This window comes from Globicephala melas, chromosome 3, assembly GCF_963455315.2.
Source record: "Globicephala melas chromosome 3, mGloMel1.2, whole genome shotgun sequence".
NCBI classification, from domain to species: domain Eukaryota; kingdom Metazoa; phylum Chordata; class Mammalia; order Artiodactyla; family Delphinidae; genus Globicephala; species Globicephala melas.
In genome coordinates this window covers 169775809-169802496 of record NC_083316.1, presented here as the reverse complement: position 1 = coordinate 169802496, position 26688 = coordinate 169775809, and the positions used below count along the sequence as shown (strand labels likewise).

Genomic DNA, 26688 nt, shown 5'->3' with positions numbered 1-26688 from the left:
CCAGGGCGCTCCAGGGGCCTGCTGACGGGCTTGTGCGTCTGACCCCTCAGGTCAGCAACATCAACCAGCCCTTGGAAATCACGGCCATCTCGTCCCCCGAGAGCTCCCTGAAGAGCTCGCCTGTCCCTTACCAGGACAACGACCAGCCGCCCGTGCTCAAGAAGGAGAAGCCCCTGAGCCAGACCAACGGGGCCCACTATTCCCCGCTGACCTCGGATGAGGAGCAGGGCTCTGAGGACGAGCCCAGCAGTGCCAGGCGAGTGGGGCCGACGGGGCAGGTCCCTGTGGCCAGGACGCGGGGCAGGCAGCTTCCCACCTGCTGCTGGGTGGTGGGCACAGGGTCCCGACCTCACTTGGGGCACTTCCTGGAGCAGACAGGCCCCTTCCTGGATCGTTCACTTTAACTGTGTAAGAAACAGCCCGTGAAGGGCCCAGGGCATCTGAGAGCCTCTCGCCACGTACGTGTGGGGCAGGGCTGACCCCTGAGTCTGTAGCTCCCGGGGCGGCGGCGCGAGGCGGGTGTTTCTTGGTGGCAGAGAGAAGGGGAGGGCGGCCGCCACAGCGCAGAGCCAAGAGGCAGGCGTGCAGGCTCCCATCAGTGCCTGGTGTCCACTCAGCTGACGGTGAAGAGTGCTTTCTTCCTGGGTTTTTTTTTTCAATAACAGCTTTATTAGGTATAATTCATATACCACACTGCGCGCTTGAAACGTGCGACCCAGTGGTCTTTGACGTATTCGTGGGGTTGTGCAGCCATCACGGCTGTCGGTTTTAGAACATTTTCATCACCACAGAAAGAACCCCTGTACCCTTAAACACTTGACTCCCCAGCCCCTCCCCCAGTCCCTGGCCCCCACAATCTACTTCCTGTCTCTGTGGATCTGACTCCTCTAGGGACCCCGTGAGTGGGATCAGGCAGCATGTGTCCTGTGTCTGGTTTATTTCACTGAGCATCCTGTCCTCAGGTTCATCCGTGGTGTAGCAGGTGTCAGAACCTCCTTCCTTTCTGTGTGTATATATCACGTTTTGTTTATCCACCGTGTGTCCGTGGACGCTTGGGTTGCTTCGTTTTCAGCTGTTGTGAATCGTGCTGCTATGAACGTCCCTATACTACATGTGTTTTTACTTGAAAATGTGTTTGCAATTTACCCAGTACTTAGGCGTGGAATTGCTGGATCTCATGTGGCGAGTCTGGGTTTAACGTTTTGAGGAACCACCAGACTTTTCCACGGCAGCTGCCCCATCTCACATTGCTGCCAAGCATGCACAAGGGTGCCAGTTTCTCCACATCCTCACCGGCACTTGTTATTTTCTGGGTTTGTTTTTAGTACGGTAGCTATTTCTGTGAGGGTGTGGTGGTGTCGCCATGGTTTTGACCTCATCTCCCTCGCAGTCGACGACACTCGGCATCATCTGTTCCTCAGACAGATGTCTGTTCAGGTCCCGGCCCCACTCTTGAGTCGGGTTGTCTTGTGCTGCTGTTGTTATGTCATGAGAGTTCTTTAGACGTCTACGTACCGGATCCCTTGTCAGGTACGGGATCTGCAGCTGTGTTCTCCCGTCCTGTGGGTGGTGTGTTCACTCCATTGCTGGTGTCCTTTGAGGCATAAGAGTGTTCAGTGTTGACAAGATCCCGTGTGTTGTGTATCTGTGTTTTCTTTATTATTATTTTTCTTTAAAATTAATTTATTTTTGGCTGCGTTGGGTCTCTGTTGCTGCGTGAGGGCTTTCTCTAGTTGCGGCGAGCGGGGGCTACTCTTCGTTGAGGTGCACGGGCTTCTCATTGCAGTGGCTTGTCCTGTTGCGGAGCAGGGTCTCTAGGCGCGCGGGCTTCAGTAGTTGTGACATGCAGGCTCACTAGTTGTGGCGCACGGGCTTAGCTGTTCCACGGCCTGTGGGATCTTCCCAGACCAGGCTCGAACCCGTGTCCCCTGCATCAGCAGGCGGATTCTTACCCACTGCGCCACCATGGAAGTCCCTTTCTTTAATTTTATTTAATTCTTAATTTATTTATTTTGGTCGCTCTGGGTCTTAGTTGTGGCATGTTTAGTTGCGGCATGTGGGATCTTTAGTTGCGGCATGCAGACTTTTAGTTGCGGCATGCATGTGGGATCGAGTTCCCCCACCAGGGATCGAACCCGGGCCCCCTGCACTAGGGGCACGGAGTCTTACCCGCTGGACCGCCGGGGGACGTCCCTGTGTTTTCTTCAGTTGCCTGTGTTTTCAGTGTCTTATTGACTTACCCTTCCACATACGAAAAGTACATTGTACAAGTTCTGGATTCTTTGGCGAGTTCTGTGTCTCTGGAGGTCATAGTTCTTCGGGACGGTCCACAAAAATCCTGACACATGAAGCACACACTGCTCTGTACTTCGGTACAGCTATGGGTACAGCTTGCTGGGGAGTTAACGTGCTAGGTGCTGCGCATCTGCCTCTGTGGACGACGCGGTCTCCTAGAGCTTGAGAGCACGTTAAGCATGGAGACAGTTCTGTCTGGGACTCGCGGCTGTCTTTGCGTGTTGGGAAACGGCATCCCTGCTCCTCCGCCGGGGCCTGGCTCTCACCACAGCCGTCATCGTGCCGGCACAGGTGCCACCGCACGGGCATGGGGGCGCCCAGGGGCCCTGACAGCGGGTCACGCATTGCCGGCTTACTGACCCCGCTGGGCAATTCGGTGTAAACGTATAGCGCTCTGGTGTGCCCGTGGATTGCAAACATTTATCATCTCCTTTTTTTTCCTAATAGAATTGAGAGAAAAATTGCAACCATCTCCTTAGAAAGCAAATCTCCTCCGAAAACCTTGGAAAATGGTGAGTTTGGTGCTCCCGATGCCTGAGTCCTTGGTGCCCGGCCTCTGAGGAGCCACACGGGGCTTCCAGAGTGGTCCCTGGGTGGTGTGGGTGCCGCCCGGCCTCCTGGCCCCTTTCCCTGTGGACATGGCGGGCGCTCTGGGTGCTGCCTGGGTAGATGGGGCACATGTGGTGCTCTGTGCTGACACGCCGGCCCTCCCGCACAAGCAGCCCTGCTCCCTGAGTTTCTCCCACGGCCCCACCCTCGCCAGGTCTGCCCCGTCCTCCGCCATGGGGGCTTGTCTTGGGGGCAGGGGTCATTCCGAGCTGGCGGTGGTCTGGTCCCCGTAGCTTCCGCTCTGCCCCACCCAGCCCAGGCCTCATAGCCGCTGCCTCTCCTGGCAGGGGGCGGCCTGGCGGGAAGGAAGGTGCCAGCCAGCGAGCCGGTCAACAGCAGCAAGTGGAAGTCCACCTTCTCGCCCATCTCCGACCTCGGCCTGGCCAAGGCAGCCGACAGCCCGCTGCAGGCCACCTCCGCTCTGAGCCACAACTCCCTGTTCGCTTTCCGGCCCGGCCTGGAGGAACCTGGCGCGGGTGATGCCAAGCTGGCTGCCCACCCCAGGAAGAGCTTCCCAGGCGCGCTGCCGGGGGCGGGCGGGCTGAGCCCCAGCAGCCATCCCGCCAGCAGCTTCGCCCTGGGCGGGGGCCTGGCGGCCGACCTCAGTTTACACAGCTTCAGCGATGGTGCTTCTCTCTCCCACAAGGCCCCCGAGGCGGCCGGCCTGGGCACCCCCCTGAGCTTTCCCGGCCCGCGGGGCAAGGAGGGCGGCGCCGCAGACCCCGGCCCCTTCGTGAACAAGAGACAGCTGGACGGACTGGCCCCGAAGGGCGAGGGGGGCCCACCTGTGTGTGGGCCCGCGGACAAGGCCTCAGCGACGCACGGCAAGGCGGGCAAGGGCCGTGACCGCGAGCCCGACGTCAAGAACGGCCACAACCTCTTCATGGCCGCTGCTGCTGCTGCCGCCGCCGCCGCTGCCACCCCCCCCGGGGGCCTCCTCAGCGGCCCGGGCCTTGCCCCGGCGGCGTCCTCGGCAGGGGGCACGGCCCCGTCCGCCCAGACCCACCGCCCCTTCCTGGGCGCCTTCGCCCCTGGCCCGCAGTTCGCACTGGGCCCCATGTCCCTGCAGGCCAACCTGGGTCCGTCTGTGCTGCAGTCCCTGTTCAGCTCCGTGCCCGCCGCCGGCCTGGTGCACGTCTCAACCGCCGCCACCAGACTGACCAACTCGCACGCCATGGGCAGCTTCTCCTCCGGGGTGGCCGGCGGTGCAGTCGGAGGTAGGCAGCGCCCTCTGGCCGTGCGGGACCCGCTGGGGGATGGGCCGCGGGCCGCATGCTCTCACCGGCGCCCTCCGGGACCGCTGGGTTTAACCACCGCTGTTTGCAGGTTCCCTTCCAGGGCCCCCTGAGGGGGGAGAGGCTGTGCCCGCGTATCCCCTTGGGTCCACTTTGCACCCGTCACCTCGTTCCTTTTCGCGAAACGCAGACGTGACTGTCGTGTGGGCAGAGCGCTCAGGCGTGAGTCGGCCTGTGCCACGCTCTCTGGTCTGACGGCGTCCCTCTCGCTCTCAGGGGAGCTGGCGCCAGACGGAGCTCTCTCCTTCCTCCCCGCGGAGGTCACCTGTCAGGCCTGACGCAGCCCGGGCTCTGGGCAGCCTTGGGGCCGGCGCTGGGGAAGAGCCAAGGGCCGCGGCGCCCGCCAAATGCACCGTGGCGCGTGCGGGGTGGAGAGGAGCGCAGGGAGCCACAGCCGGCCCCTCACCGGGCACGGGCGCCGGGGCTGGGCTGGGGAGGGGAGGGGAGCCGTCCTGCAGGTTATCCCAGCGCCTGCGCTCCCGCTGCCTGCGCTTCACCCTCACCTGTGCCGCTCGCACGCGGAGCTGGAGCTGCAGCCGCCGTCGGCTTCCCCTTCTCCGCGCGCCTTCCTTGGCTTGGCTGGTGATGCCCGCCTGTTGAAGCTGGGTTTTTCTCTCCTGTTTGCAGGTGCCTTTAACCACGCGGTGCCTCCCGCCTCCGCTCATCCGTTTGGAGCCAGTTTCGGCAGTGGGGCTGCATGTCGCAGCGCCACGCTGAGCCTAACCCCGCTGCAGGCGGTGGCCAGCACCCCGGCTTCTTCCTTTCAGGCCCCGCCCCCTGCGGAGCCGAGGCCGCCCCCGCCCCCTCCGCACCTGGGCCGGCCCCCTCCGGGGCCGCCCGCCCTCCACGCCCCGCCCCCTCCTAACGCCGCCTTGCCTCCGCCCCCCGCGCTGCTCCCGGCTAACTCTGAGCCCGTGCTCCTGCAGAACCTCGCGTCCCTCCCAGCTAACCAAGCTTTCTTACCTGCCTCCTCTGCTGCCTCTGTGCCGCCTGCTAACGCCTCTCTGTCCATCAAGCTCGCCTCACTTCCGCACAAGGTGTCCCGCCCCTCCTTCACGGTGCACCACCCGCCCCTGCCCGGGCTGGCCCTGGCCCAGGCCGCGCCCGTGATCCCGCAGGCCAGCTCCACGGGGCCGCCCGCCGTGTGGGTTTCCCTTGGCATGCCACCTCCGTATGCCGCGCGCCTTGCGGGGGTTAAGCCGCGATAAAGACCTTGCTTAGCTAGCAGTTCGTATTCTGTAAGGTAAGGCTAGAGCTCGACCAGGCGGCCCATACGAGAACCTGAACTGACCTTCCTTTGCAGAAAACAGGCGGGCCCGCGGGGCTCCGTGGAGGGGCCCGGGGGCCAAGGTTGCTCTCCTGCGGCCGGGAGGTGCGAAGGCGAAGAGCCAGGGAGGCAAGGGAACCCGGGCGGCGAGAGCAGAGAGAGGGAGGGTGTGGCTGGCCCCGCCCCCTCCGCCGCTGCCGGTGGACCCTCCCCCCAGGTCGCCCAGGGAGGGGGCCAGGAGGAGTCAGTCAGTCAGGGTTGGCGTCCTGGCCGGGTGGAGCCTAGCTCGAGCTTGCCGCCGCCCTAGGCTTGGCGTCTGCAGCAGCCTGGGACCTGGGCAGCCCCGGCGTGGGGTCATGGGGGCAGCTCAGGATCCCAGCTTTGCCTTTGTGTGCGCTCTTGGGCCCCTCAGCCCGTTTCCATAAACGCGCCTTATGAGGGTTTGGGGAGAGCTCAACGCGTTTAAGGCACCTGGTACACGGCAGGCCTTTTGGACGTGGGGGTCGCGTTTGTTGGGCTCCTTAGCTAGAGGGCCTGCCTGCAGGGGCCGATGGGCAGCAGGGTGAGTGTGGCGCCAGCCCCACAGGCAGGAACGCCGGGCCGGTGGCGGGGCTCTGTAGTTGTGGCCGAGGCCCGGCTCCTCCGGCCTCCGAGGCGCACGGGCTGCCTTTCAGACCGTCCGTGTGGGGGTCAGCGGAGACAAGCGTAGGAAGGGCCCGCTTTCGGGAGCTGGAGGGGGCAGGTGTCTGCGAGGCCTCCAGGGAGGGTCCTGGGCCCCGGTGCAGCTGGCCTGGCCACTGCTGGTGCCATGTCCACATCCCCTTGGGGCCAGGAATGGAGCGGGGGTCCTGCCTGCCTGCTGTCCTTGGCTGTCTGTTGTGTTTTTAAGTGGAAACAGATGGGAGGCCGCTGGAGTCTGACGGCCTCCTGGTCAGGGTGCAGGTCAGTGGACAGCCCTACCCGAGGCCTGGGGATGGGCTGTGCCTCGGTTGTTGGAAAAGCCCAGAAGGTAGGGCGGCTCAGCCTGCAGTGGCCTCGCGCCGTCAGAGGAGCTTGGAGAGGGCAGACGTGCACTGGGAGGTCGGGGACCAGGCCCACAGTGGACGCTGCCTGCCTGCCGTCCTGGCCGCGCCGGCCTCACTCCTGGGGCATGCAGGCTTGTCCTGGAGCGCTGCCCGGCGTGGGGACCGGGGAGGGTCTCCTGGGGAGGAGGGGAGGCCAGGACCCAGCCAGCGCCCCACACGCACTGGAAGGGCCTGGGGACAGGACCTCCTGCCTCTGACAGGGCCCAGAGGCGTGGCTCAGGGTGCTGCCACCACCTCGTCTGCCGTCTGTCGTCCGTCCGTCCGTCCGTAGGTGGCTCTGGCGCCCTGGCCTGGGGGTGCGACGGGCTCGTCTGGGCGCGAGGCTAACGCTATGCTGCCTTTCCTCCCGCGCCGTGTCCGCAGGTAACTAGGATTTCTACCTCAACCGCGAGACTATGCAAGGATGGGGCGGGCTGGCGGCGCGGGGCCCCCCGCAGGACGGCGAGGACGGATGGAGGCCAGAGGACAGGCTCTACTGTGAATCAGCGCCGCGCACAGCTGCGGAGACGGCGCGCTGGGGCCTGGCTCCAGCCTGTACTGTCGATAGTCTTAGATAAAGTATTTATCGTTTTTTAAAAAGTATAAACAATTTTGACTTATTTTATTTCACCGAAGTCGTGAAGGCAACCTATCGAGAGATGTAGATACTATATTATATGAGAGAATATATGTAAAGACATCGCCGAAGGACCGGCCCACCGCGGAGACGCTGGCAGCCGGCCCGGTGCTATCTCGTCGCCAGGCTCGCGCCTCCACGTGCTCTTGGTGCTGACTCTCGAGGTTGACCACGCCAACGCCAGGTCCTAGCGCCTGGCGTGTTCATTCCCGCCGCTCTTCCCATACCAAAGGCGGCGTCTTCGGTGGAGGCCCGCCCCGCCCCGCCCCGCCATCACTGTGAACGGCCTCGGCTCAGCCCTCGGGATGGCGCCTTTGGCATCGGAACGGCAGTCCTGCGCGGCAAGGCTGCGGTGGCGGAGCCTCGAGGAGGGGACCCGTTCTCAGTGGTGCTTGTGAGGAGGGTCTGGTACCCGACTCTGCTGCCTGCCTGCCTGGCTCACTCGTGTGACAGGTGCATTTACTTTTGTACGTCTCTGCTCGCCCTGGGCTCACGCCGCAGCCCCCCCCCCCCGCAGGGTCGGCTCCTGTGGTGGCCGGGGACGCAGGCGGGTTAGTTGTGGGTGCCTGCTTTGTCTACAAGGGAGTCACGCTGACAGGTGACAGTATTTTATAGAGAGATGATGAAAATTTATAAATTTCATAGACGGACTTCATTTATTTTTAGACTGTATGACGAATACACAGTAAACTAAAGAGAAAAGGAGGAAAGGAAAGTGAGGGGAAACTCTCCCGCCTGTTCAAGTGCACAGCGGCACTGGCCCAGGGCCCTCCTGCCCACCCTGCTGAGGTGACACCTGCTCCACCCGAGCGGCCACGGTGGTGCTTGGGAAGGGATGCGCTTGGGGTGGCCGGGCAGGAGGGCTGCTCCCTGAGGCTCCGAGGTGGCCGGTAGGGTTCTCGGTCCCTCGAGCACAGCACCTGTGACTGGTCCTGGGTCCCTGGGTGGGGCAATGTTGTCTGTGTGCCTCCCGAGAAGCTCTCGGTCCCCCGAAAGGGCCAACATCGGCCAAAGGTGGGCGCCCCGGCGAGGGCTGAGCGTGGGCAGTCGGAGCCCCATCCTCAGGTGTTTGCCACCCAGGCGGCACCCGTCAAGGAGCGCGGGAGGGTGGGCCTCTGTGTGGTGGCCTAACGTGAGCCTTCCCCGGCCTGGCCGACTCCACATACCCTTCAGAGGTGGACGCCACGGGTCCTCTGCCTGCCCTTGAGTGGGGTCGGTGTGGTGGCCGAGGCCCGGCCCCGCTTCCTGACCCCCGGGACGCAGGCCACAAGGGTCAGAGCGGGCCAGTGCGCTGCCTGCAGCCACCTCTACACTGTGTGGGGCAGCAATCAGGCTAGAGACGGAGCCTTCCTCCTGTGACCGCCCGCCCTGCCCCCCTTCCCCCCAGGTCGGTGCTCCCAGTGCACGACGGTGCTGTCCTGACCCCCGGCCCCCGGCCTCTCCAAGAGGCTCCCCTCCCCGTGTCAGGAACACAGGGCTCCCGAGAAAGCTACGGCGCTGCCAGCGGAGCCCCCATCTGAACAAAGGACACTGTACACAAACACTGCATCACTTCGGGAGGACCACCGCGCCGCGTCTGTCCTCTGCACGCACGCGCAGGCACCAGGGGACGGACGACCCGCGCAGGGCCTGCCCCACAGCGGGGCCCAGCTCGGCCTCTCCACACCCACCCTCCGGTCCCAGCCTGAGCGCCGCTGCTGACGCCAGCCACGGGAGTAGGGCGCCGGCTGGCGTGCGTGGGGAGCGGCCCTGCGGGAGCCCCACCGCTGCTGCCGACGCGGGTGCTCCAGGTCTGACGGCTGCTGTCGCTTTGCTCAGGAAAACCTAACAACTAGGACAGCCTCCAGTCAGGGGATGCGTTCTCTGTTCAGCTATGAATCGTGACCTATTTAAGAACCAGCCCCCACCCCCCCTGCCCTTATTTATCCTGCCAGCCGGCCCGTCTACAGTTAGGACTGTTTGTTCTCATTTACACATCCATCCACGCTGGCTCTCGCATCCCTGCCTTGGTTTGTAACGGAGACGGGCTTTGTTTTCTTGTTCTGGTAGCTTATGTTTCAGTTGGGGCGCTGGCTCCACTCCCTCTTCCCAAGGGAACCCCACTGCACTGCGTTTCCACCTGTAGACGCTGTAATAAAATACCTGTTTTCACTTGAACCTGGTCTGGTGGCAGTGTTTCTTCCCGACCGTGACATGGCAAGGTCCTGGAGCGCAAAGAGGGTCCCGGGCCGTGATAGCCATCCCCAGTTGGGGAGGACGGTCACTCCCAGCAGAAGCCCCACCTGCTCCGGAAGGCAGGCCCTGTGACCACAGCAGACAGTGAGCCCCACCTCAGGGAGGCCCAGCCTCTCCTTCAGGGCCAACACCTGACTAGGTCAGGCCCACCCAGGGTGGGCCTCCTCCTTGACTAACTGAAACCGACTGCTTGGGTACTTTTCACACCACCAACAAAACCCTTCCCGAAGTCCCGCCTGCACTCGGAGGGAGGCCTGTGAGTCCCAGAGGCCCTGTGGGCTGGGCCGCAGCCTCCCCACCTTTCCTGGCTCTGGGTTCTAGGCCTCCTCTCCTCTGTTCCTACTGGCCACTTAAACCTTGAACCTGGGCAGGGCTTCACTTCCCTCAGGACCCCGCTGTGACTCTGCGGGACCGGCAGCCTGCGGAGGACAGAGGTCCCTCTCTGCATTCACTGCACCGCCGTCCCGTGTGAAAAAGAGGTACCTTTATTTGAACAGAACAAACTGGCCACCCGAAAGGCGCACCTTCCAGCTCTGCCCAGAGGCGTCTGGCCGGGGCCTGCCCCTTCAGCAGGAGAATTCACAGCAGCCCCAGCATGGGCCCACGCCCTTCACAGCATCACCTAATGTTGTACATTCAGCCTGCACGGGGCAGGAGAGTTGCACCAGCCTCAGGCACCTGCCAGGCTTGGATGGACGCACCCAAGGGGCTGGGCACAGCTCCTGGGAGGGGACACCTGTCCCCTGGCAGCAGCATGTGGCACTGAGGTGCCACAGTCCAGTGGGTCCCAGTGCATCCAGAAGGGGCTTGCTGGATGGTTTCTTCAAAAAGGCAGCCCCTGCGGATCCTGGGGCTTTTAAAATCTGTAAACCAAGACACCTCCCACGACAAATCCAGGCTTGGCCAAGAAACCGGGGACCCAGGGAGGGTTCATCCAGCCCCCAGCAGGAAAGCTGAGGAGCCCCACACCCAGACTCATGCCTTCAGGCCGCTCAGCTGGAACCTGGCCTCCTCTGATATGCCGAACTGCTCCAGGGGATCCTGTGTGGGTGGACGATGGTGGGGGGGGGGACGGCATGAGCCTAGGCCCAGAAGACCCCCAACTCCCACCCCTGCACCCACGCGCACCTTGCCAGTCATCTTCTGGATCTCATTCCGGTAGAAGATGAGGCTCCTCCGCATGAACTCGTAACTAGGGAGGAGGGTGGTGTGAGTCCACAGGGCCTGCCCCGCCCCTGCCCCAGGCCCCCAAGGCGGCCGCACCCCACCTGGCTCGACGCACCCCACCTGGCTCGACGCAGAGCAGCCATCCACTCCTGACACTGCTCCTCACTGCAACACTCAAAGTGATACTTTCTCTCTGGGTCCTCTAGAAAGCCTGCGGAAGGAGTAGCCCCCATCTGTCCCCGCTCGCTCCCACCTCCCCCCCACCCAGCCCTCAACTTCCTCTTGCCATTGTCCACGACTGTCCCCTTTCCATCCCCGGCCCGCCTGGGCCCACTGCTTCCCACCAGCTGGGCGTCGGTTGAACTGTGTCCCCCAAAAGATGTATGTTCGAGTTTTAAAAAACATGAGACATTTCCCAGGACTATGAATCTATCCGGATGTGGAATCACTGCAGGTCTAAGTAGTTACAAGCAGTTGAGCTGAAGTCACGCTGCACTAGGGTGAGCCTCTAATCCAACAGGACTGGTGTTCTTAAGAAAATGAAACCTGGACACTACCACACAAGGGAGAAGATCCCATGAAAAGGAAGGCAGAGATGGAGTGAAAACGGTCGCCAGCGACCCCCCAGAAGCCGGGAGAGAGATCATGGGGGCAGATTCTCCTTCAGAAGGAACCAGCCATGCCAACACTCTTGATGTCACACTTCTTGCCCCCCAAAACTGGGAGAAATAAATTTCTGCTGTTTAAGCCCCCTAGTCTGTGGCACTCTTGCAGCCTCCCCAGAAGACTAGTTAGTAGCTCCGTCTTCGCCTGCAGACCCCACCCTCTCAAGACGACCCAGGAGAATCCTCCCAGTCCCCCAGCACAGGGCCCTGATCCCAGGAGAAATGAAACAATTACAGCGAGGCATCCACCCCGAGAGGGCAGCGCTCCCCAACAAGACAAGGGCGGCCTCTGGGGTAGTGCGCTCGGCCTGGGTCCCCACCCAGAGGAGCCAGCGCGAGTGGGGCTGCCCGGGACACTGGACTCAGCTTCTGGGGACTCAGGCGGGGCCACGCCGGGGTGGAGCGGGGCGGGACGGGGTCAAGTAGCCTCGCCCCAGGCCGCACTCACTGATGGAGAAGCCGCTGGGCTCTTCCTGAGTGACTCTGCAGTGCTCCAGCAGCAGGGCTCCAACGGGCTAGGGGCAGACAGGGGCATGGGGGCGGGCACCGGGAACCTGCCCCCGCCCCGCCCCCGACTCCACACCCCGCCCCCCAACTGCGGCCGCCCCCCCCCAACTCCGGACCCCGACCCCGACCCCGACCCCAACCCCAAACCCCGGCCCCGCCCTCCCCGCCGCCTTACCTCCGCCTCGTCCGTCCGGAAGTAGAAGAGGAAGTTGACCACCAGCTTCACCAGCCGCCGTTTCACCACTGCGGGAACAAGGCGGGCTCGCGCGCGTTCCGCGGCTGCCCACCCCCGCCCCCCGGCCGCCCTGCCGCCCGGCCGCTCCGGCGCCTCGGGCCGCTCACCGCTGCCCTTCTTGGGGCCCCGCATGCCCAGCTCAGCTGCCATCTCGGCCGGCTGCCGGGACAGCGCCTGCAGCTCCTTCTCGTTATAGCGCATGGCGCCGCTGGGACCCAGAACGCGGAGCGCTGGGCCGCGCCCTCCGGGCCGCCGTCCTCACTCGCGCCGCTGCCGGCGCCAAAAGTGTCCCACGGCGTCGTCCCGGAAGCGCGGCCGGAGCTACCACGCCTGCGCGCTCCCGGGCCGCTCAGCCTGTCCTACACCGGCGAGTGGCAGAAGCGTCCCGGGGGCCGCCGGGGCCGAGAAGAGCCCTCGTGGGGCGCACAGAGCAGTAGGCAAGATGGACGGTTGTCACGTAACCAAGCAACAAGGTGGACCCGGGGTGGAAACGATAAAGCACCCCCACGACCTATAGCGCCCAGTACTCAAGGGAACAGGCGGACGGGAGTGGGAGACGAGAAGCAACTCGCTATCCCGCGAGAACTGGCTCCGCGCGAGTTTGGCCGACGATAAGGACAGTGAGAGCCGGTGCGCACGCGCGCTTCGGCTTCCGGCCTGCACTCCTGCTGCCCGCAGTCCTCCAGCCTCCGAAGCGTCTAGCCCGCGCCGCTGGGCGGGCCGGGCATGCGCACACGGAAGAACCCCGCCCCGCTTGCCCTCGGAAGTGCTTCCTTAGCCCGCGGCGCGCATGTGCAGAACGAAGTCGGCGCGGGGGCAGAGGTGGTGGCCGAACAGGCGACGGCGGTGCGGCCGCGGGTGAGAGTTAAGAGCCGCGCGGGGCTAGGGCGGCGACCGCGAGGGGCTTCCTGGAGGGGAGTAGGCGAGGGGCGCCTCGGCAGGGGCGCGGGCTGGGGGCGGGCGCCGGCTCCGCGCCCGGCGCTGGGCAGGCCCGACCCCCACACCCTCGCCTGCTAGGAGCTCCGGCTGCAAAGGCCCATTGGGTCGGGTCGGGTCGTGGTCCGGGGCGCCTTCCCTGCGCCCGAGGACTCGTCCGTTGGCTTGCTGGATCTGTGGTCTGGGACTCACCTGGATAGGGGTGACGGCGGCCCCAGTTCCAGGCCCACCGAGTGGAAAGGAAGGTCCGGAGGCGGAGCGCCCGGCACCGCGCCCGAGGCCACCAGAGCCCGTTAGCTGGGCCCGTTTCGCAAGCGAAGCCCCGAGGTTAAGTGACTTCCCCGCCTGTCAGTCTAGGTTTCTTATACCATTCTTCTTCCTGCCCCCCAAAGCTCATTAACTTCTTCACCTTTCCTATTCGCCTGATTTTCTTTGATTGTTGTTAAACCTTTGTACTCAAAGCGTTTTCACATCACACGCCTAGCGGTTGTATTTTCCAACAGGTTGAAACAAATGGATGTCTTTTTTCCTTTCCCCCGTGGAAACTTTCCTCTCAAAGCTGTCATCCTCCTGCTCCGGTCGGGACTGGAGCCCCACCTTGCAGCTGAGTAGCTGTCCTAGAACCTGTTGTCCGGGCTCCCCTGGGCTGGCTTGTTTTCAGTGTGACCATCTACTCCCCTTCCTTTCTTCCATCAGAGCTCATCAGGTAGCTTTTGAAGAAGTCGACTCATTTTTTTTTTTTTTTTTTTTTTTGCGATACGCGGGCCTCTCGCTGTTGTGGCCTCTCCCGTTGCGGAGCGGACGCGCAGGCTCAGCGGCCATGGCTCACGGGCCCAGCCGCTCCGCGGCATGTGGGATCTTCCCGGACCGGGGCACGAACCCGCGTCCCCTGCATCGGCAGGCGGACTCTCAACCACTGCGCCACCAGGGAAGCCCTCGACTCATTTTTTTATATTGAGCTCTCGGTTAGCTGAAAACGGCTTTATTTACCCTCACAGGCAGAAGGGTGGGTGTAAAGTTCCAGATCAAAAGCCCCCGGTGGGAGCTGTGAAAGCATTGCCCGTCTTAGGAGTTCCCTGCTGTCCTGAAGGGTCTCGTCCCGTTCTGGTTTCCGACCTCTTGTTTCTGATTTTCTTTCTGTCTAGTAGAAACTTTAGGTTTTCATTAGTGCTGTGAAATTTAATGGTTTCTTCGTTTGAGAGTGTTTTTTTTTGGTTTTGTCTGAAAATTAGGTTCTTTCGGTTCTGGGGTATTTTCTTTTATTTCATAGGTTATTCCTTTGATGATATTCTCCACGTTTGTTCTTTTTAATTGTTATTTTATGTGGGTCTATAGTTGATTTACGACATCGTGTTAGTTTCAGGCGTACAGTAAAGTGATTTATACACATACATGTGTCCGCTCTTTTTCAGGTTCTTTTCACATATAGGTCATTGCAGAGCATTGAGCACAGTTCCCTGTGTTATGCAGGAGGTCCGTATTGATTATCTTTTTTTTGAATAAAGTTATTTATTTTATTTATTTTTGGATTTGTCAGGTCTTTGTTGCTGCGCACGGGCTTTCTCTACTTGCGGCGAGCAGGGGCTACTCTTCGTTGCGGTGCGCGGGCTTCTTGTCGTGGCAGCTTCTGTTGTTGCGGAGAACGGGCTCTAGGTGCGCAGGCTTCAGTAGTTGTGGCGTACGGGCTTAGCTGCTCCGCAGCATGTGGGATATTCCTGGTCCAGGGCTCGAACCCGTGTCCCCTGTATTGGCAGGCGGATTCTTAACCCCTGCGCCACCAGGGAAGCCCTGGTTATCTATTTTAAATATAGTAGTGTGCCCACGTTTCGTTCTGTTTTCAGTTCGTGATTTCTAGATTCTTGCTTTGCCTGTTATTATTTTGCTATTATTGTTGTTATTGTTGTTCATTTTCCTGTTCTCCATTATGAAAGCCTTCTTTAACTCTTACATTCAAGCGCTCGTATTCATTGTTTTGTTAGGTTCATCACGTATTTACTTTTAAAGGTTTATTTTTATTTTTTTAACTTTATTTGTTTATTTATTTAGGCTGCACCGGGTCTTAGTTGTGGCATGCGGACTCTTAGTTGCAGCATGTGGGATCTAGTTCCCCGACCAGGGATGGAACCCAGGCCCCCTGCATTGGGAGCGTGGAGTCTTACCCACTGGACCACCAGGGAAGTCTCAGGGTTCGTCTGGTTTTAATTCACCATGCTCTCCTTTGGCGTCTATTCTAGTTTCACGATGTGGTAACGTCTCCTGTCATCCGGGAGGACGTTAACATCTTCTATTGATGTTTCCACCAGGTTTCTTTTTTCTCTGATACACACGTTTCTTTGCGTCTGTTTATGTTAAGTTACCAGTCTGCATGGAGAGTAGTGCTTCTCATCTAGCGAGCTCAGTGGGCCTGGCAGAGTGCTGGGGTTTGGGGAGTGTGGGGGGCCCCCAACTGTCAGTGTCTGAGAATACTGTCTCTGGTGCTCTCTTCCCAGAAAAGACTCCTGATCTCCCCTGGGCTGGGAGCACCAGCTGGGTCTCCTGCCTGCTGGACACAGACCAGGGGAAGGGGTGTTGCCTGCTGCTTAACGGGTGGGTTTTTTGTTGTTGGTTTTTTTTTTTTTTTTTTTTTTGACTGCATCAGGTCTTCGTTGCTGCGCAGGCTTTCTTTAGTTGCGGCGAGCGGGGGCTACTCTTCGTTGTGGCGCGTGGGCTTCTCATTGCGGTGGCTTCTCCTGTTGTGGAGCAGGGGCTCTGGGTACGCGGGCTTCAGTAGTTGTGGCTCGCGGGCTCTAGAACGCAGGCTCAGTAGTTGTGGTGCATGGGCTTAGTTGCTCTGTGGCATGTGGGATCTTCCCAGACCAGGGCTCGAACCCATGTCCCCTGCATTGGCCGGCGGATTCTTAACCACTGCGCCACCGGGGAAGCCCTAGCAGATGGGTTTTGATGGACCTGCCCCCTTTTCTCTCTGGCCTCATCTCAGTCTCTGATAGCTACTGGCACTCACTGTAACGTGGTGAGTGATTAAGTACTTGCTTGCGTTTGGGTTTCCTGAGCCAGTCGGATCCTCTCCACAGGTGCTCTCACGACACCTGTGGCGCGTACTCCCGGCTAGGACAAGAGCTTGTTCTGGCTGCTTGAAGAGAAACTGGGCTCCCCCCAAACTGACTGGAACTCTTGGCTCTGGTAGTGTTTTGCCTTTACCAGTTGGCGGCTCTGGGTGGACTTGGCGTGAAATAAAAAGTCTAGTCCTGGGATTCTGCAGCCTCACCACGTGTGAGGTTTTTGTAAACTCATCAGGTCACACTGCCGGTCGGTGGCACAGCTGGCTGGTGCCTGGACTGTTAGTTTCCTGTGGTCGGTGCAGCAAACCACCACCGACTTAGTGGCTTAAACGACCTAAGTTCATGATGCAGCTCTGGAGGTCAGGAGTTCATTGTGAGTCTCACTGAGCTTTATTTCTTCTGGAGCCTCCAGGGGAGCATCGGTTCCACCTTTTCCAGCTTCTAGAGGCGCCGCATCCCTGGCTCGCGGCCCGTCCTCCATCCTCACAGCCGGCAGCACAGCATCTCCTGTCTCTCTCTGCCTCTGACCCCCCTGCCTCCCTCCTATAAGGACCCTGTGATGACACTAGGCCCCTTGGGGAATCCAGGGTCCTCCCCTTCTCAGGGGCCGTAACTTAACCCCACCTGCAAAGTCTCCTCTGCCCCGTGAGGTGACACGTCCAGGAACCCTTGAGATTGAGATGGGGCCATCTTTGGCAGGGGTCATAGTCACTCCTGGGCCCCATCCCTGTGAATTTACCCCAACAGAGACAAGATGCCAGGGGCCTGGGGCCAACATTGACCAGTGGGAAAGGGAGTGTAAGATGAGAGAGGTTCCTGGAGGTTGGGTCTGAGCTGAGCCTGAAGGAGGGTGGGAAACAGTGGCTGGGCTGGAAGAGACATCAAGGGCTCGGGAGAGCCTTCCTCAGCCGCGAACGAGCCGTGAACATCTTGTGCGTTAGGCAGTGGCGGGGGGATAGGTTGGTAGATGTGTTCCTTGTTTCCAGCAAATGTACAGCTGAGCCGGAGAAGCAGAATTTAGGCTGAGAGAAATAAGTGTAAGACAATCAGAAAGGGAATTCAGAGGAGGGAGTGAACAGCATGGGCTTGGGTGGTCTGGGGAGGCTTCTTGGAGGAGGTGAGACTAATTAGTGAGACCTTGGTCTCATTTTGCCCTTTGCCATTTCGGGTCCTTGGGCCTTTGCACTCCTCAGGCTGGGGGGACTTCCTCAGTCCACCCACCAGGTCACCTGGAGATGCCCTGTTTCTCCTTCTTCCTCATTTCCATGTGCCTGGCCCATAGTGGACCCTCGGCCACTGGAAGAGACTTGGTAAAGCGTGGGCATGAGGCTGAGAGCTGCGAGAGCTCTGGGGGATGAGGCTGAACCAGGAGGGCGAGGCCTCCTGCGCAGCCTCACAGCCACCCCTTGGCCTCCACAGGTTTCCTCTCTGGTCTGGTAGAGCCCCAAGGTCCTCACCATGGACTTCCAGCATCGCCCCGGAGGCAAGACCGGGAGTGGGGGCGTGGCCTCCTCCTCTGAGAGCAACCGGGACCGTAGGGAGCGCCTCCGGCAGCTGGCCCTGGAAACCATCGACATCAACAAGGTACACGTGCCCTCCCGCCGCCTGTGCCCACCCTGCACCAGGGAGCTTCACCTGGAGTGGCAGCTCTCAGTGTCCACCAGAGGCCGGCTGCTGTTCGTAGCCCCACGTTTGAAGGGTCTGTTAGCACAGGAAGCTATACTTAGCCAGAGATGTGGGGAGTCGCCAGTGGTGGGGGCCCTGATGGCACCACGGGCAGCGAAAGACAGCAGCTTATCCGTACAGAGCTGTAGGGAGACAGGCCTCTGCCTCGGCCCTGGGGATACGTATGTGGGTCCCCCTGGGCGCTGTGGGGTGTGCAGCAGCATCCCTGCCCTGCCCCCGCGCCAGATGCCAGGAGCTCCCCAGTCACAGTGGCCACAGATGTCCCCATATGTCGCTCAGTGTCCCTTGGGGGGCGGAATCACCTCCGGTGAGACCCCAGGGATAGGGATTCCACTGACCCCAGGAGACTGGGTTCCATGACCACCTGACCTCTGTGGTCCTGGGGTGCTGCACACATTCCAGTCCACACCTGAGTGGGAGGGAGAGGAGGTGACACAGATGATGGAGGCCCCCCTGGTTTACACCAGCTGAGCATCGGGGATTTATCCTGGTGTCCAGCGTGAGCAGGGAGCAGACTCAAGGTTTTCGCGAATAACTGACTAAGGGTTTCTCAGCTTGGAGGTGCGGCCCGGTCATTCCCTGGGGCGTGGGGGCCATCACGGGCGCTGTTGGGTGTGGAGCAGCACCCTCACCTCCACACTTGATGCCAGGAGCCCCCAACTCGTGACAACGACTGACGTCCCCAGACATTGCCCAATGGACCCTGGAGGCAGAGTTGCCCTCGATGTGCCCCTTGGTGTTCAGTGTATAGGTCCTCTTAGACTTTGAAACGCTCTGAGGTGTGTCGAGCCCGCACCGTGTGCCAGACGCTCCCAAAGCCCCTCAGAGGCCTGGCTTGGGAGGTCAGTTCTGTTACTCTTCCCATTTTCCAGATGAGGAAACAGAGTTGAGGGTGGGATTGTCATCGCCAATGACGACACGCTCTCTGGGCGGTGGAGTTGGGACCTGAACCCCTGCCGTCTGCTCTGCGCCTCTTGAGTGGTCACCAGTTGGCCCTGGAGCCCCTGCCCCACTCACGGGATGTGCAGAGACGGGGTCTCCTAGGGCCTCGGGTTGGCCCGCTTGCTTCTCTGCCCGCGTCAGGCTGTGCTGCGGCACGAGGAGGGCTGGCCTGGTCGGCGCCATGGAGATGCATGAGCAGCGGTGCTGTTTCGGCTCTGCCTCCTGGACCCCAGGCTGCCGAGGACGTGGGGCCGGGGCTCCCGGAGGACCCTTCCCCGAGCTTGCTGCAGGGGCGTGTGGTCAGCCCCAGCCCCACCCAGTGGGCTCTGCGGTGCTGCCTGGGGGGCTCCTGCTTGTCCTCTGCGCTCCCTCCCCCGCCACGAGCGTTTGCCCTGAAGAGAGTGGTGTTCCCTCAGCGCCCGTGCGGGGTCCCCAGGGCCCCTCCCACCGCATAACAAGCGTGCTTCCTCCGCAGGACCCCTACTTCATGAAGAACCATCTGGGCTCCTACGAGTGCAAGCTGTGCCTGACGCTGCACAACAACGAGGTGTGGCCCCGCCCCTGCCCCACCCCCCACCCCGCCCCACCTGTGCTGCTGTGGACTTGGCGAGTTCTTCAGTACCGGTGGCACCGTTGCCACAGATGTGTATCTGGGAACGTGGGGACACCCTGGGACGTTCCACCTCAGGGCCGGGGTCGTGAAGTCTAGCCGGTGTGGCTCTAGTTTGCGCCTTTGAAGCAGGCGAGAGTCTGATGCTCCCTCACGCTGGGCCCCTCTCCTGGCACGAGTAGGTCCCTTTGTCCCTTTTCTCGTGTGGAGGACGTGCTTTGTTTCTGGTGGTTGCCAGCCCCGGTCGGCAGCACTGAATTGAACAGCCCGATATGGGAGGGTCTCCCCGCGGCATTGGGGCTGCTCATCCTCCGGGGAGGACCGTCCTGGGCATGCTGTCCCCGGGGGTCAGAAACCGCCCCCCCCACCGGCCCCCGTTGAGAACCACTGATTCGCGTGTCTCATCCCTGGGGCATCGTGGAGATGGAATCACGGGACATGATCACTCCTGGGTTTCCCCACCACTTCCAAGCAGTGTCCACAGCCCACACTGCACCCCAGCAGCTGCAAGACTGCCCGCGTCGCACCCTCCGGAGGCCCGCCTCACCCCCGGCTTTTGGGGGTCTCGTTCCCCTGTGTGCAGACCCACTAGCGCTCGTCTACTCAGCAGCGATCGGGTGCCTATCGGCACCTCCCCGCTCGCTTTGTCCTGAGCTGTGCGTCCCTCTCCCGTTCTAGGGGAGTTACCTCGCGCACACCCAAGGGAAAAAGCATCAGACCAACTTGTGAGTACCTCGCGCCCCTTCCCATGCCCGGCGCTCACCCCCACCAGAGCTGTCACCTCACTTGACCCCCGTCCCCCCTGACCTCGAAGCTCCAAGGTTGGCTGGGGCAGGGCGGGGGGGTGGCACTCCTGGCACCTGGGCCTATGGCCTTGGCGGCCTGTATGGAGGGGCCTCAGCCCCATGTCCGTCCCACCTGCAGGGCCCGGCGAGCAGCCAAGGAGGCCAAGGAGGCCCCCGCCCAGCCGGCGCCAGAGAAGGTCAAGGTGGAGGTGAAGAAGTTCGTGAAGATCGGCCGCCCGGGCTACAAAGGTAAGGATGCTCTGTGGCCTTGGCGGGCAACCCCACACCCATCCACACCCACACCCACACCCACACCATCCGCCTCTGGGGAGTGGCTTCCTGTCAGAGGGCTTTCTTCCCTGGGGGCTGGGACCGCCTTCCCACCGTGAACTTTCACACACATGCCGGAGGAGGAGCAGTGTCGTTACTCTTTACGCTCCTAGTAAAGGTGGGTGAGCTTGTGGGACGTGAGCGCGAGCCCTGGTGTGGCTCTCTCCTCTGACCACGGAACTGGGTGCTGGCTCTTCACCTGAGGAGAAAGGAAGGGGAGGGGGAGGGTCTGTGCGTGCAGCAGCGCCTGTGTCACCTGGTTCGGAAAGCCAGTCAGGCGGCCCAGCTGGAGCACAGGGGATACAGGAGACCGTGTGCCGGGGGGGTGGGGGGGACGGCAGGCCACCTGGTAGGCGTCCTGCTAAGGTGGGGACATCCTGCGTGTGGGTGGCGTTTCGGGGCGTGGCGTGCAAAGGCCCTGGAGTGGGCCTGCTTGGTGAGCCAGGACAGGGATGGCACTGTTTCCCTGGGGAGGCCACCACAGGCTTTCTGGCCAGTCCAGGCCATCTGGCGTCTTCCTGGGTGTAGCGGGGAGACACTGAGCACCCGTGTGGAAAGCAGCCCAAAGCCACAGAGCTCTGGCAGTGGGCACCCTCTCCCAGAAGTGGGGGCACAGTCTTGACCCTCACACTCGATGCTCCCCAGGTGGGGGGGCGGGCAGTGGGGAGGTCTCCCTCCCACCCCCACCCCCACCCGTGTGATCTGGGGCAGATGGCACCCGGGGTGCAGCCCTCCCAGCCCTGGGTGGTGCCCGTCCAGCTGCGGATGGCTCTTGTGCTTCCCCAGCCAGGTGACCACCCCCAGGCCTGCTCTCCCGTTTGTGGGTGGTGTTAGGCCAGCCCCAGGGCCCCTTAGCTGGTCCTGACACCTCCTGTGTTGCAGTGACCAAGCAGAGGGACACGGAGATGGGTCAGCAGAGCCTCCTCTTCCAGGTGAGCAAAGGCTGGGGACCCAGTTCTGAGGGAAGGGGCTCCCTGAGAGGCGGTGCTGCCACCTGGCCGTGTCCCCACAGATCGACTACCCCGAGATTGCCGAGGGCATCATGCCCCGCCACCGCTTCATGTCCGCCTACGAGCAGAGGATCGAGCCTCCGGACCGGCGCTGGCAGTACCTGCTCATGGCCGCCGAGCCCTACGAGACCATTGCCTTCAAGGTAGCGCACTGGACCCCCGAGAGGTGGGGAGCCGGCCGAGGAGTTTGCTCCGTCCGGGCAGCTGGCCTCCAGCCCACTCCAGGATGCCCCTTCCTGCCAGGGCCAGGGGTATCCCTCTGGGCCCTTGCCTCTTGAGAGGGTGGCAAAGGACAAGGCAGCGCGAGGGCCGGGGGCTGGGCATCGAGGTGGGTGTCCGCCCAGAAGCAGAGACCCCTGACATGGCCCCAGCAGTAAGGTGTCCCTGCTGCTGGCTGTTCATGGATTCCATGACCGGATCTGGTCCCCAGATGGACGTTAATGGCATAGCGTAGATCACGGCTTTCTCGGGCTTGCAGGTTTGCTGAGCGGTGGAGCAAGGACATCAGTCGACTCTGTTACCCCTAAGCTAGACCCTGTCCCCTCATAGAAGGGCCTCCTCAGCTAGGCCATCTCGTGGTCCTGAAGGCCCGTCTCTGCCCCCTGCTCCACCCCACGCAGGTGCCAAGCAGGGAGATTGACAAGGCTGAAGGCAAGTTTTGGACTCACTGGAACCGGGAAACTAAGCAGGTGAGTCACTGCAGGTCCAGGCAGTTGCCGAACCTTCTCCCAGCCCGAGGCCCAGGGGCCACGCTCAGCCTCTCCTTTCTGTCCAGTTTTTTCTCCAGTTCCACTTTAAGATGGAGAAGCCACCGGCCCCGCCGAGCCTCCCTGCAGGGCCTCCTGGGGTGAAGCGGCCCCCACCCCCGCTGATGAATGGTTTGCCCCCTCGGCCACCACTGCCCGAGTCATTGCCCCCGCCCCCGCCAGGAGGCCTGCCCCTGCCCCCCATGCCGCCCAGTGGGCCTGCGTCCTCGGGGCCTCCGGGCCCTCCTCAGCTGCCCCCACCGGCTCCCGGTGTCCACCCCCCAGCACCAGTGGTCCACCCCCCAGCATCTGGAGTGCACCCCCCAGCTCCTGGGGTCCACCCACCGGCACCAGTGGTCCACCCACCAGCATCTGGGGTCCACCCCCCTGCTCCGGGGGTCCATCCCCCAGCCCCAGGGGTCCACCCTCCAGCACCAGGGGTCCACCCTCCAGCCCCCGGGGTCCATCCTCCCCCATCTGCTGGGGTTCACCCCCAGGCCCCAGGGGTGCACCCACCAGCTCCTGCAGTTCACCCCCAGGCCCCGGGGGTCCATCCTCCAGCTCCCGGGGTCCACCCCCCAGCCCCAGGGATCCACCCCCAGCCTCCTGGGGTCCACCCCCCACCTCCTGGGGTCCACCCATCAGCTCCTGGGGTCCATCCTCCAGCTCCTGGTGTCCATCCCCAGCCTCCTGGAGTTCACCCCTCAAATCCCGGGGTGCATCCCCCAACTCCCATGCCTCCGATGCTGAGGCCCCCGCTGCCCTCCGAAGGCCCTGGGAACATTCCTCCCCCTCCCCCCACCAACTGAAAAGCCACCCCTGTCCCAGCAAGTCTGGCCTTGTTTTCCTGTGTTCCCCCCCGCAGAGTGAAGTTGAGTTTTTTGTACAGGGCTGGGCCGTGTTCCCAGAGCCCATTAAAGAGTCTCTGCTAACCTTGGAGCGCACTGCTGTGTGGGCTGGCCGGCAGGCGGGTGGGCGGGAAGCACCCACTCGCTGTGGGTGAACACGCACGGCTGCCCTCTGCCACCTATGGGGGTGGCTCAGGGTCGGGGCCCCACCAGGATCCCAGGGGGTGGCCGCTGGCAATGCTGTGCCCTGGAGGCTGCTGGGTGAGGACAGACCCTGCTGGCCAGCAGTGGGTCTGGGGTCGCCCTCTGGGAGGAGAGCAGAGCAAAGGCTGCTCGCTCTCCTTGGGGGTCTCTGTGGGCCCCGAAGGCGTGGTGAGCGAGCGTGCAGTGGGTGTGGGGGTTCGCCCCCCACCTACCCAGTGGTCCTGTGGGGCAGGGGCTCTGCACCTCTGCCCTCCTCCAGCACCCTCCACCCCCCCAAATTGTTGATCGTTTGGGCCACACACTCCCTGCTCACATTCCTGCTCTTGGCTCTAAAGGGGAAAACTTGTCAAGGACATTTTGACAAATGGGTCACAGGCCACACTTTGTAGCACTGGTGAGAAGAAGATAGATAGGCAGCTGAGCCGGAACAGAAGGGGCTTTGAGGAGGCTGCTGGCCTGCCCGGGCTCACAGCGGGCACTGGCCCCCAAGGTCACATCCCTGAAGGAGATAGGGGCCGCCTTCTGGCACAAACATTCTTGCTCCCTCATATAAGCTGGGGCAGCCCGGCCCCTCCAAGCTCCCATGATGCAGGGTCCACCTCTCTCTCAGCTGGCCCTGGTGCTGTTGGCAATGGGGGCCCTGCTGGGGGCCAGGACCCTCAGGGGAGAGGTCCCCAGCACCCCGGCCCTGCCCAGGGAGCCAACCCCAGGCGGCGGAGGCGGAGGGCTCATCTTGCACCAAGACTGGGACTGGCCACCCCCTGGCGTCTGGCCACCAGGCAGCCCTCGGGACCCCCTGTGCCTGGTGACCCTGGATGGGGGTGGCAACAGGAGCAGTGCTCCCCTGAGGGTGGTGGGGGCCCTGAGCGGCTACGAGCGGGCGTTCCTAGAGGCTGTGCGGCGCGCCCACTGGGGGCCCCGGGACCTGGCCACCTTTGCAGTCTGCCCCCCGAGAGACGGGCAGCCCGCCCTGCCCCATCTGCAGCAGCTGCAGGCATGGCTTGGGGGGCCCGGGGGGCGGCGGCTGGTGGTCCTGCACTTGGAGGAAGGTACGTGGGGCCCTAACCCAGGGGCCTGGGCGGGGGGCTGGCCCTGGTGCCCCGGGGTGGGAGAACCCTTGGGAAGTGGAGGCTGATGGCCACAGAGGTGGGTGATCTTATCTTTGCCCTGCCTGGGGCAGCAAGTCCTCCTGCAGTGCCTGGGGAGGGTCCCCTCTCCTCCGACCTTGGAGCCACAGGGGGCAGGGCCAGCACAGCCCGAAGGTCCAGCCGAGGAGGGCCCCTGCCCCCACTCCCTGACCAGGCTGCCCAGGGGGCCTGTCCCCAGGGACCGCTGGCCTCAGACACACTACAAGGAAGGGCTTTACCCCAGGACATCCCCAGACCAAGAGACCCCAAGGGCTCCACCCCACTGCCCACAGTGTCTGTCACTCCTCCCAGGCCACCCGTGTCCCAAGGAAGCGCTACACCTGGGGTCCAGGGGCGTCAAGCCTCTCCCTCTAGGTTCCCCGGGGCTCTGGGTGGGGTGGGGGCTCTCCCTCCTGCAGGACTGGGACAGGCTTGGGGGAGGGGCTCAGGCATCCCCTTCCCCACTGTCCTGGCCGCAGTGACGTGGGAGCCGACACCCTCGCTGAGGTTCCAGGAGCCTCCACCTGGAGGAGCCAGCCCCGAAGAGCTGGCGCTGATGGTGCTGTACCCAGGGCCTGGCCCGGAGGTCACCGTCACCGGGGCCGGGCTGCCCGGCGCCCAGGTACCAGGGAGTTGAAGGGGACTGCCCCTGGGCCACCAGGAGCCCTCACTCAGGGCGAGGAAGGGGTTACGGTTTTGTTGATTTTTTTAACTGGGTTTAACAAAAAGGCTGCAAGTGCCCAGGTTGGAATTTTGAAGGGATGCTAAGGGCAGCAGGCAGAGCAGGGCTAGCGCCCTGCGCGCCCACTGCCTGGCTGAGCCCCCATTTCCGCAGAGCCTCTGCCTGAGCCGGGACTCCAGCTACCTGCCCTTGGTTGTGGGACGCCCCGAGGCCGCCTGGCGCGGGCCTGGGCTCGCCCTGACCCTGCGGCGCCGCGGAAACGGTAGGTCTCGCCCAGACAGGGACAGGGATGCTGCGGAGCGTGGTGGGGACGGCTGTCCTCGACCCCCAGACCTCCGGCGCTGAAGCAGCGCCGCGCACGCGCCTCCCGTCGCAGGTGCGCCACTGAGCACCGCCCAGCTGCAGGCGCTGCTGTTCGGCGCCGACTCCCGCTGCTTCACACGGATGACCCCGGCGCTGCTCCTGCTGCCGCCGCGGGGTCCCACGCCGATGCCCGCGCACGGCCAGCTGGACTCGGTGCCCTTCCCGCAGCCCAGGTGCGCGCGGGCCCGGCCCTGGGGGCGCGGGGAGTGGGGGGCGGCGCAGCCTTGCGCCCTCACGGTCCCCCACTCTGCCGTCCAGGCCGTCCCCAGAGCCCGAGGAGGCGCCGCCCAGCGCCGATCCCTTCCTGGAGACGCTCACGCGCCTGGTGCGCGCGCTGCGGGGACCCGCGTCCCGAGCCTCGCCGCCGCGTCTGGCCCTGGACCCGGGCTCGCTGACCGGTTTCCCGCAGGGCCAGGTCAACCTGTCGGACCCCGCGGCGCTGGAGCGCCTGCTCGACGGCGAGGAGCCGCTGCTGCTGCTGCTGCCGCCCACGGCAGCCACCCCCGGGGTCCCCGCGCCACTGCAGGGTCCGGCGTCCGCGCTGTGGGCCGCGGGCCTAGCGCGCCGGGTAGCCGCCGAGCTTCAGGCGGCGGCCGCGGAACTGCGCGGCCTCCCGGGGCTGCCGCCCGCCACCACCCCGCTGCTGGCACGCCTACTGGCGCTGTGCCCGGGGAACCCGGTCGGCCCCGGCGGTCCGCTGCGCGCGCTGCTGCTGCTGAAAGCGCTGCAGGGCCTGCGCGCCGAGTGGCGCGGGCGGGAGCGGAGCGGGTCGGCACGGGCGCAGCGCAGCGCCGGCGCCGCGGCCACCGACGGGCCGTGCGGGCTGCGCGAGCTGAGCGTGGACCTCCGCGCCGAGCGCTCGGTGCTCATCCCGGAGACGTACCAGGCCAACAACTGCCAGGGCGCGTGCGGCTGGCCGCAATCGGACCGCAACCCGCGGTACGGCAACCACGTGGTGCTCCTGCTGAAGATGCAGGCCCGCGGCGCCGCCCTGGCGCGCCCGCCCTGCTGCGTGCCCACGGCCTACGCCGGCAAGCTCCTCATCAGCCTGTCCGAGGAGCGCATCAGCGCGCACCACGTGCCCAACATGGTGGCCACCGAGTGCGGCTGCCGGTGACCCCCCGCCGTGCTCCGGCCGGCCCATATTTATTCGGACCCCTTCATCGCTCCCAATAAAGACCAGAAAGCACGCGGTTGGGGTGTCCGTGCATGTCTGGGGACAGGCGGAGGCCTCCTTCCCCCATTTCTCCTCTGGCAGGCAGGGCCGCGTCCTCCCCGTTGGCACCCACTGACTCCCTGACCCCGCCCCCGCCCCCCCCCCCTACAGCCGCCTAAAGCTCCCCATCCCTGTCACTCAGGCCCCGGGCAGGTTCTGGAGTCCAGG

The 26688-nt window shown here is 63.2% G+C and overlaps 4 protein-coding genes across 16 annotated transcripts in view; 3 read left to right on the top strand and 1 right to left on the bottom strand.

Moving 5' to 3' along the window:
- DOT1L (DOT1 like histone lysine methyltransferase) overlaps window positions 1-7140 on the top strand; it is a 54868-nt gene extending 47728 nt beyond the window's left edge. For 8 of the 9 annotated variants that reach the window (XM_060297414.1, XM_060297416.1, XM_060297417.1 and 5 more), the window contains 4 exons: window positions 51-256; window positions 2743-2807; window positions 3192-4121; window positions 4827-7140. In XM_060297414.1, coding sequence (XP_060153397.1) covers window positions 51-256; window positions 2743-2807; window positions 3192-4121; window positions 4827-5407 — 1782 coding nt within the window. In that variant the 3' untranslated portion in view covers window positions 5408-7140. The remainder of the gene's footprint in view (window positions 1-50; window positions 257-2742; window positions 2808-3191; window positions 4122-4826) is intronic. The other variant, XM_030845780.2, reaches the window with a different exon arrangement.
- Window positions 5072-12679, bottom strand: PLEKHJ1 (pleckstrin homology domain containing J1). 2 transcript variants are annotated; one of them, XM_030845785.3, is made up of 6 exons: window positions 12084-12679; window positions 11917-11984; window positions 11683-11749; window positions 10671-10780; window positions 10531-10594; window positions 5072-10443 (listed from the first exon to the last, which is right to left on the bottom strand). In XM_030845785.3, exons 1-5 carry the CDS (start codon window positions 12175-12177, stop codon window positions 10553-10555), a joined length of 381 nt encoding a protein of 126 aa, XP_030701645.1. In that variant the 5' UTR covers window positions 12178-12679; the 3' UTR covers window positions 5072-10443; window positions 10531-10552. The 2 variants fall into 2 exon arrangements, with proteins under 2 accessions (XP_030701645.1, XP_030701644.1); XM_030845784.3 differs by having other exon boundaries at window positions 10690-10780; window positions 12084-12667.
- On the top strand, window positions 12333-23024 carry SF3A2 (splicing factor 3a subunit 2). Its single transcript, XM_030845783.3, has 9 exons — window positions 12333-12834; window positions 17391-17555; window positions 19075-19146; window positions 19888-19934; window positions 20134-20243; window positions 21207-21256; window positions 21337-21477; window positions 21955-22023; window positions 22110-23024. The coding sequence occupies exons 2-9, from the start codon at window positions 17430-17432 to the stop codon at window positions 22887-22889; spliced, it is 1395 nt and encodes a 464-aa protein (XP_030701643.1). The 5' UTR covers window positions 12333-12834; window positions 17391-17429; the 3' UTR covers window positions 22890-23024.
- Window positions 23025-23213: 189 nt separating this feature from the next.
- AMH (anti-Mullerian hormone) lies at window positions 23214-26483 on the top strand. Of its 4 annotated transcripts, XM_030845782.2 has the most exons (5): window positions 23214-24181; window positions 24739-24881; window positions 25095-25203; window positions 25318-25477; window positions 25563-26483. In XM_030845782.2, exons 1-5 carry the CDS (start codon window positions 23716-23718, stop codon window positions 26419-26421), a joined length of 1737 nt encoding a protein of 578 aa, XP_030701642.1. In that variant the 5' UTR covers window positions 23214-23715; the 3' UTR covers window positions 26422-26483. The 4 variants fall into 4 exon arrangements, with proteins under 4 accessions (XP_030701642.1, XP_060153404.1, XP_060153403.1 ...); XM_060297421.1 differs by lacking the exon at window positions 24739-24881; XM_060297420.1 differs by lacking the exon at window positions 25095-25203 and having other exon boundaries at window positions 25223-25477.
- Window positions 26484-26688: the final 205 nt, after the last annotated feature.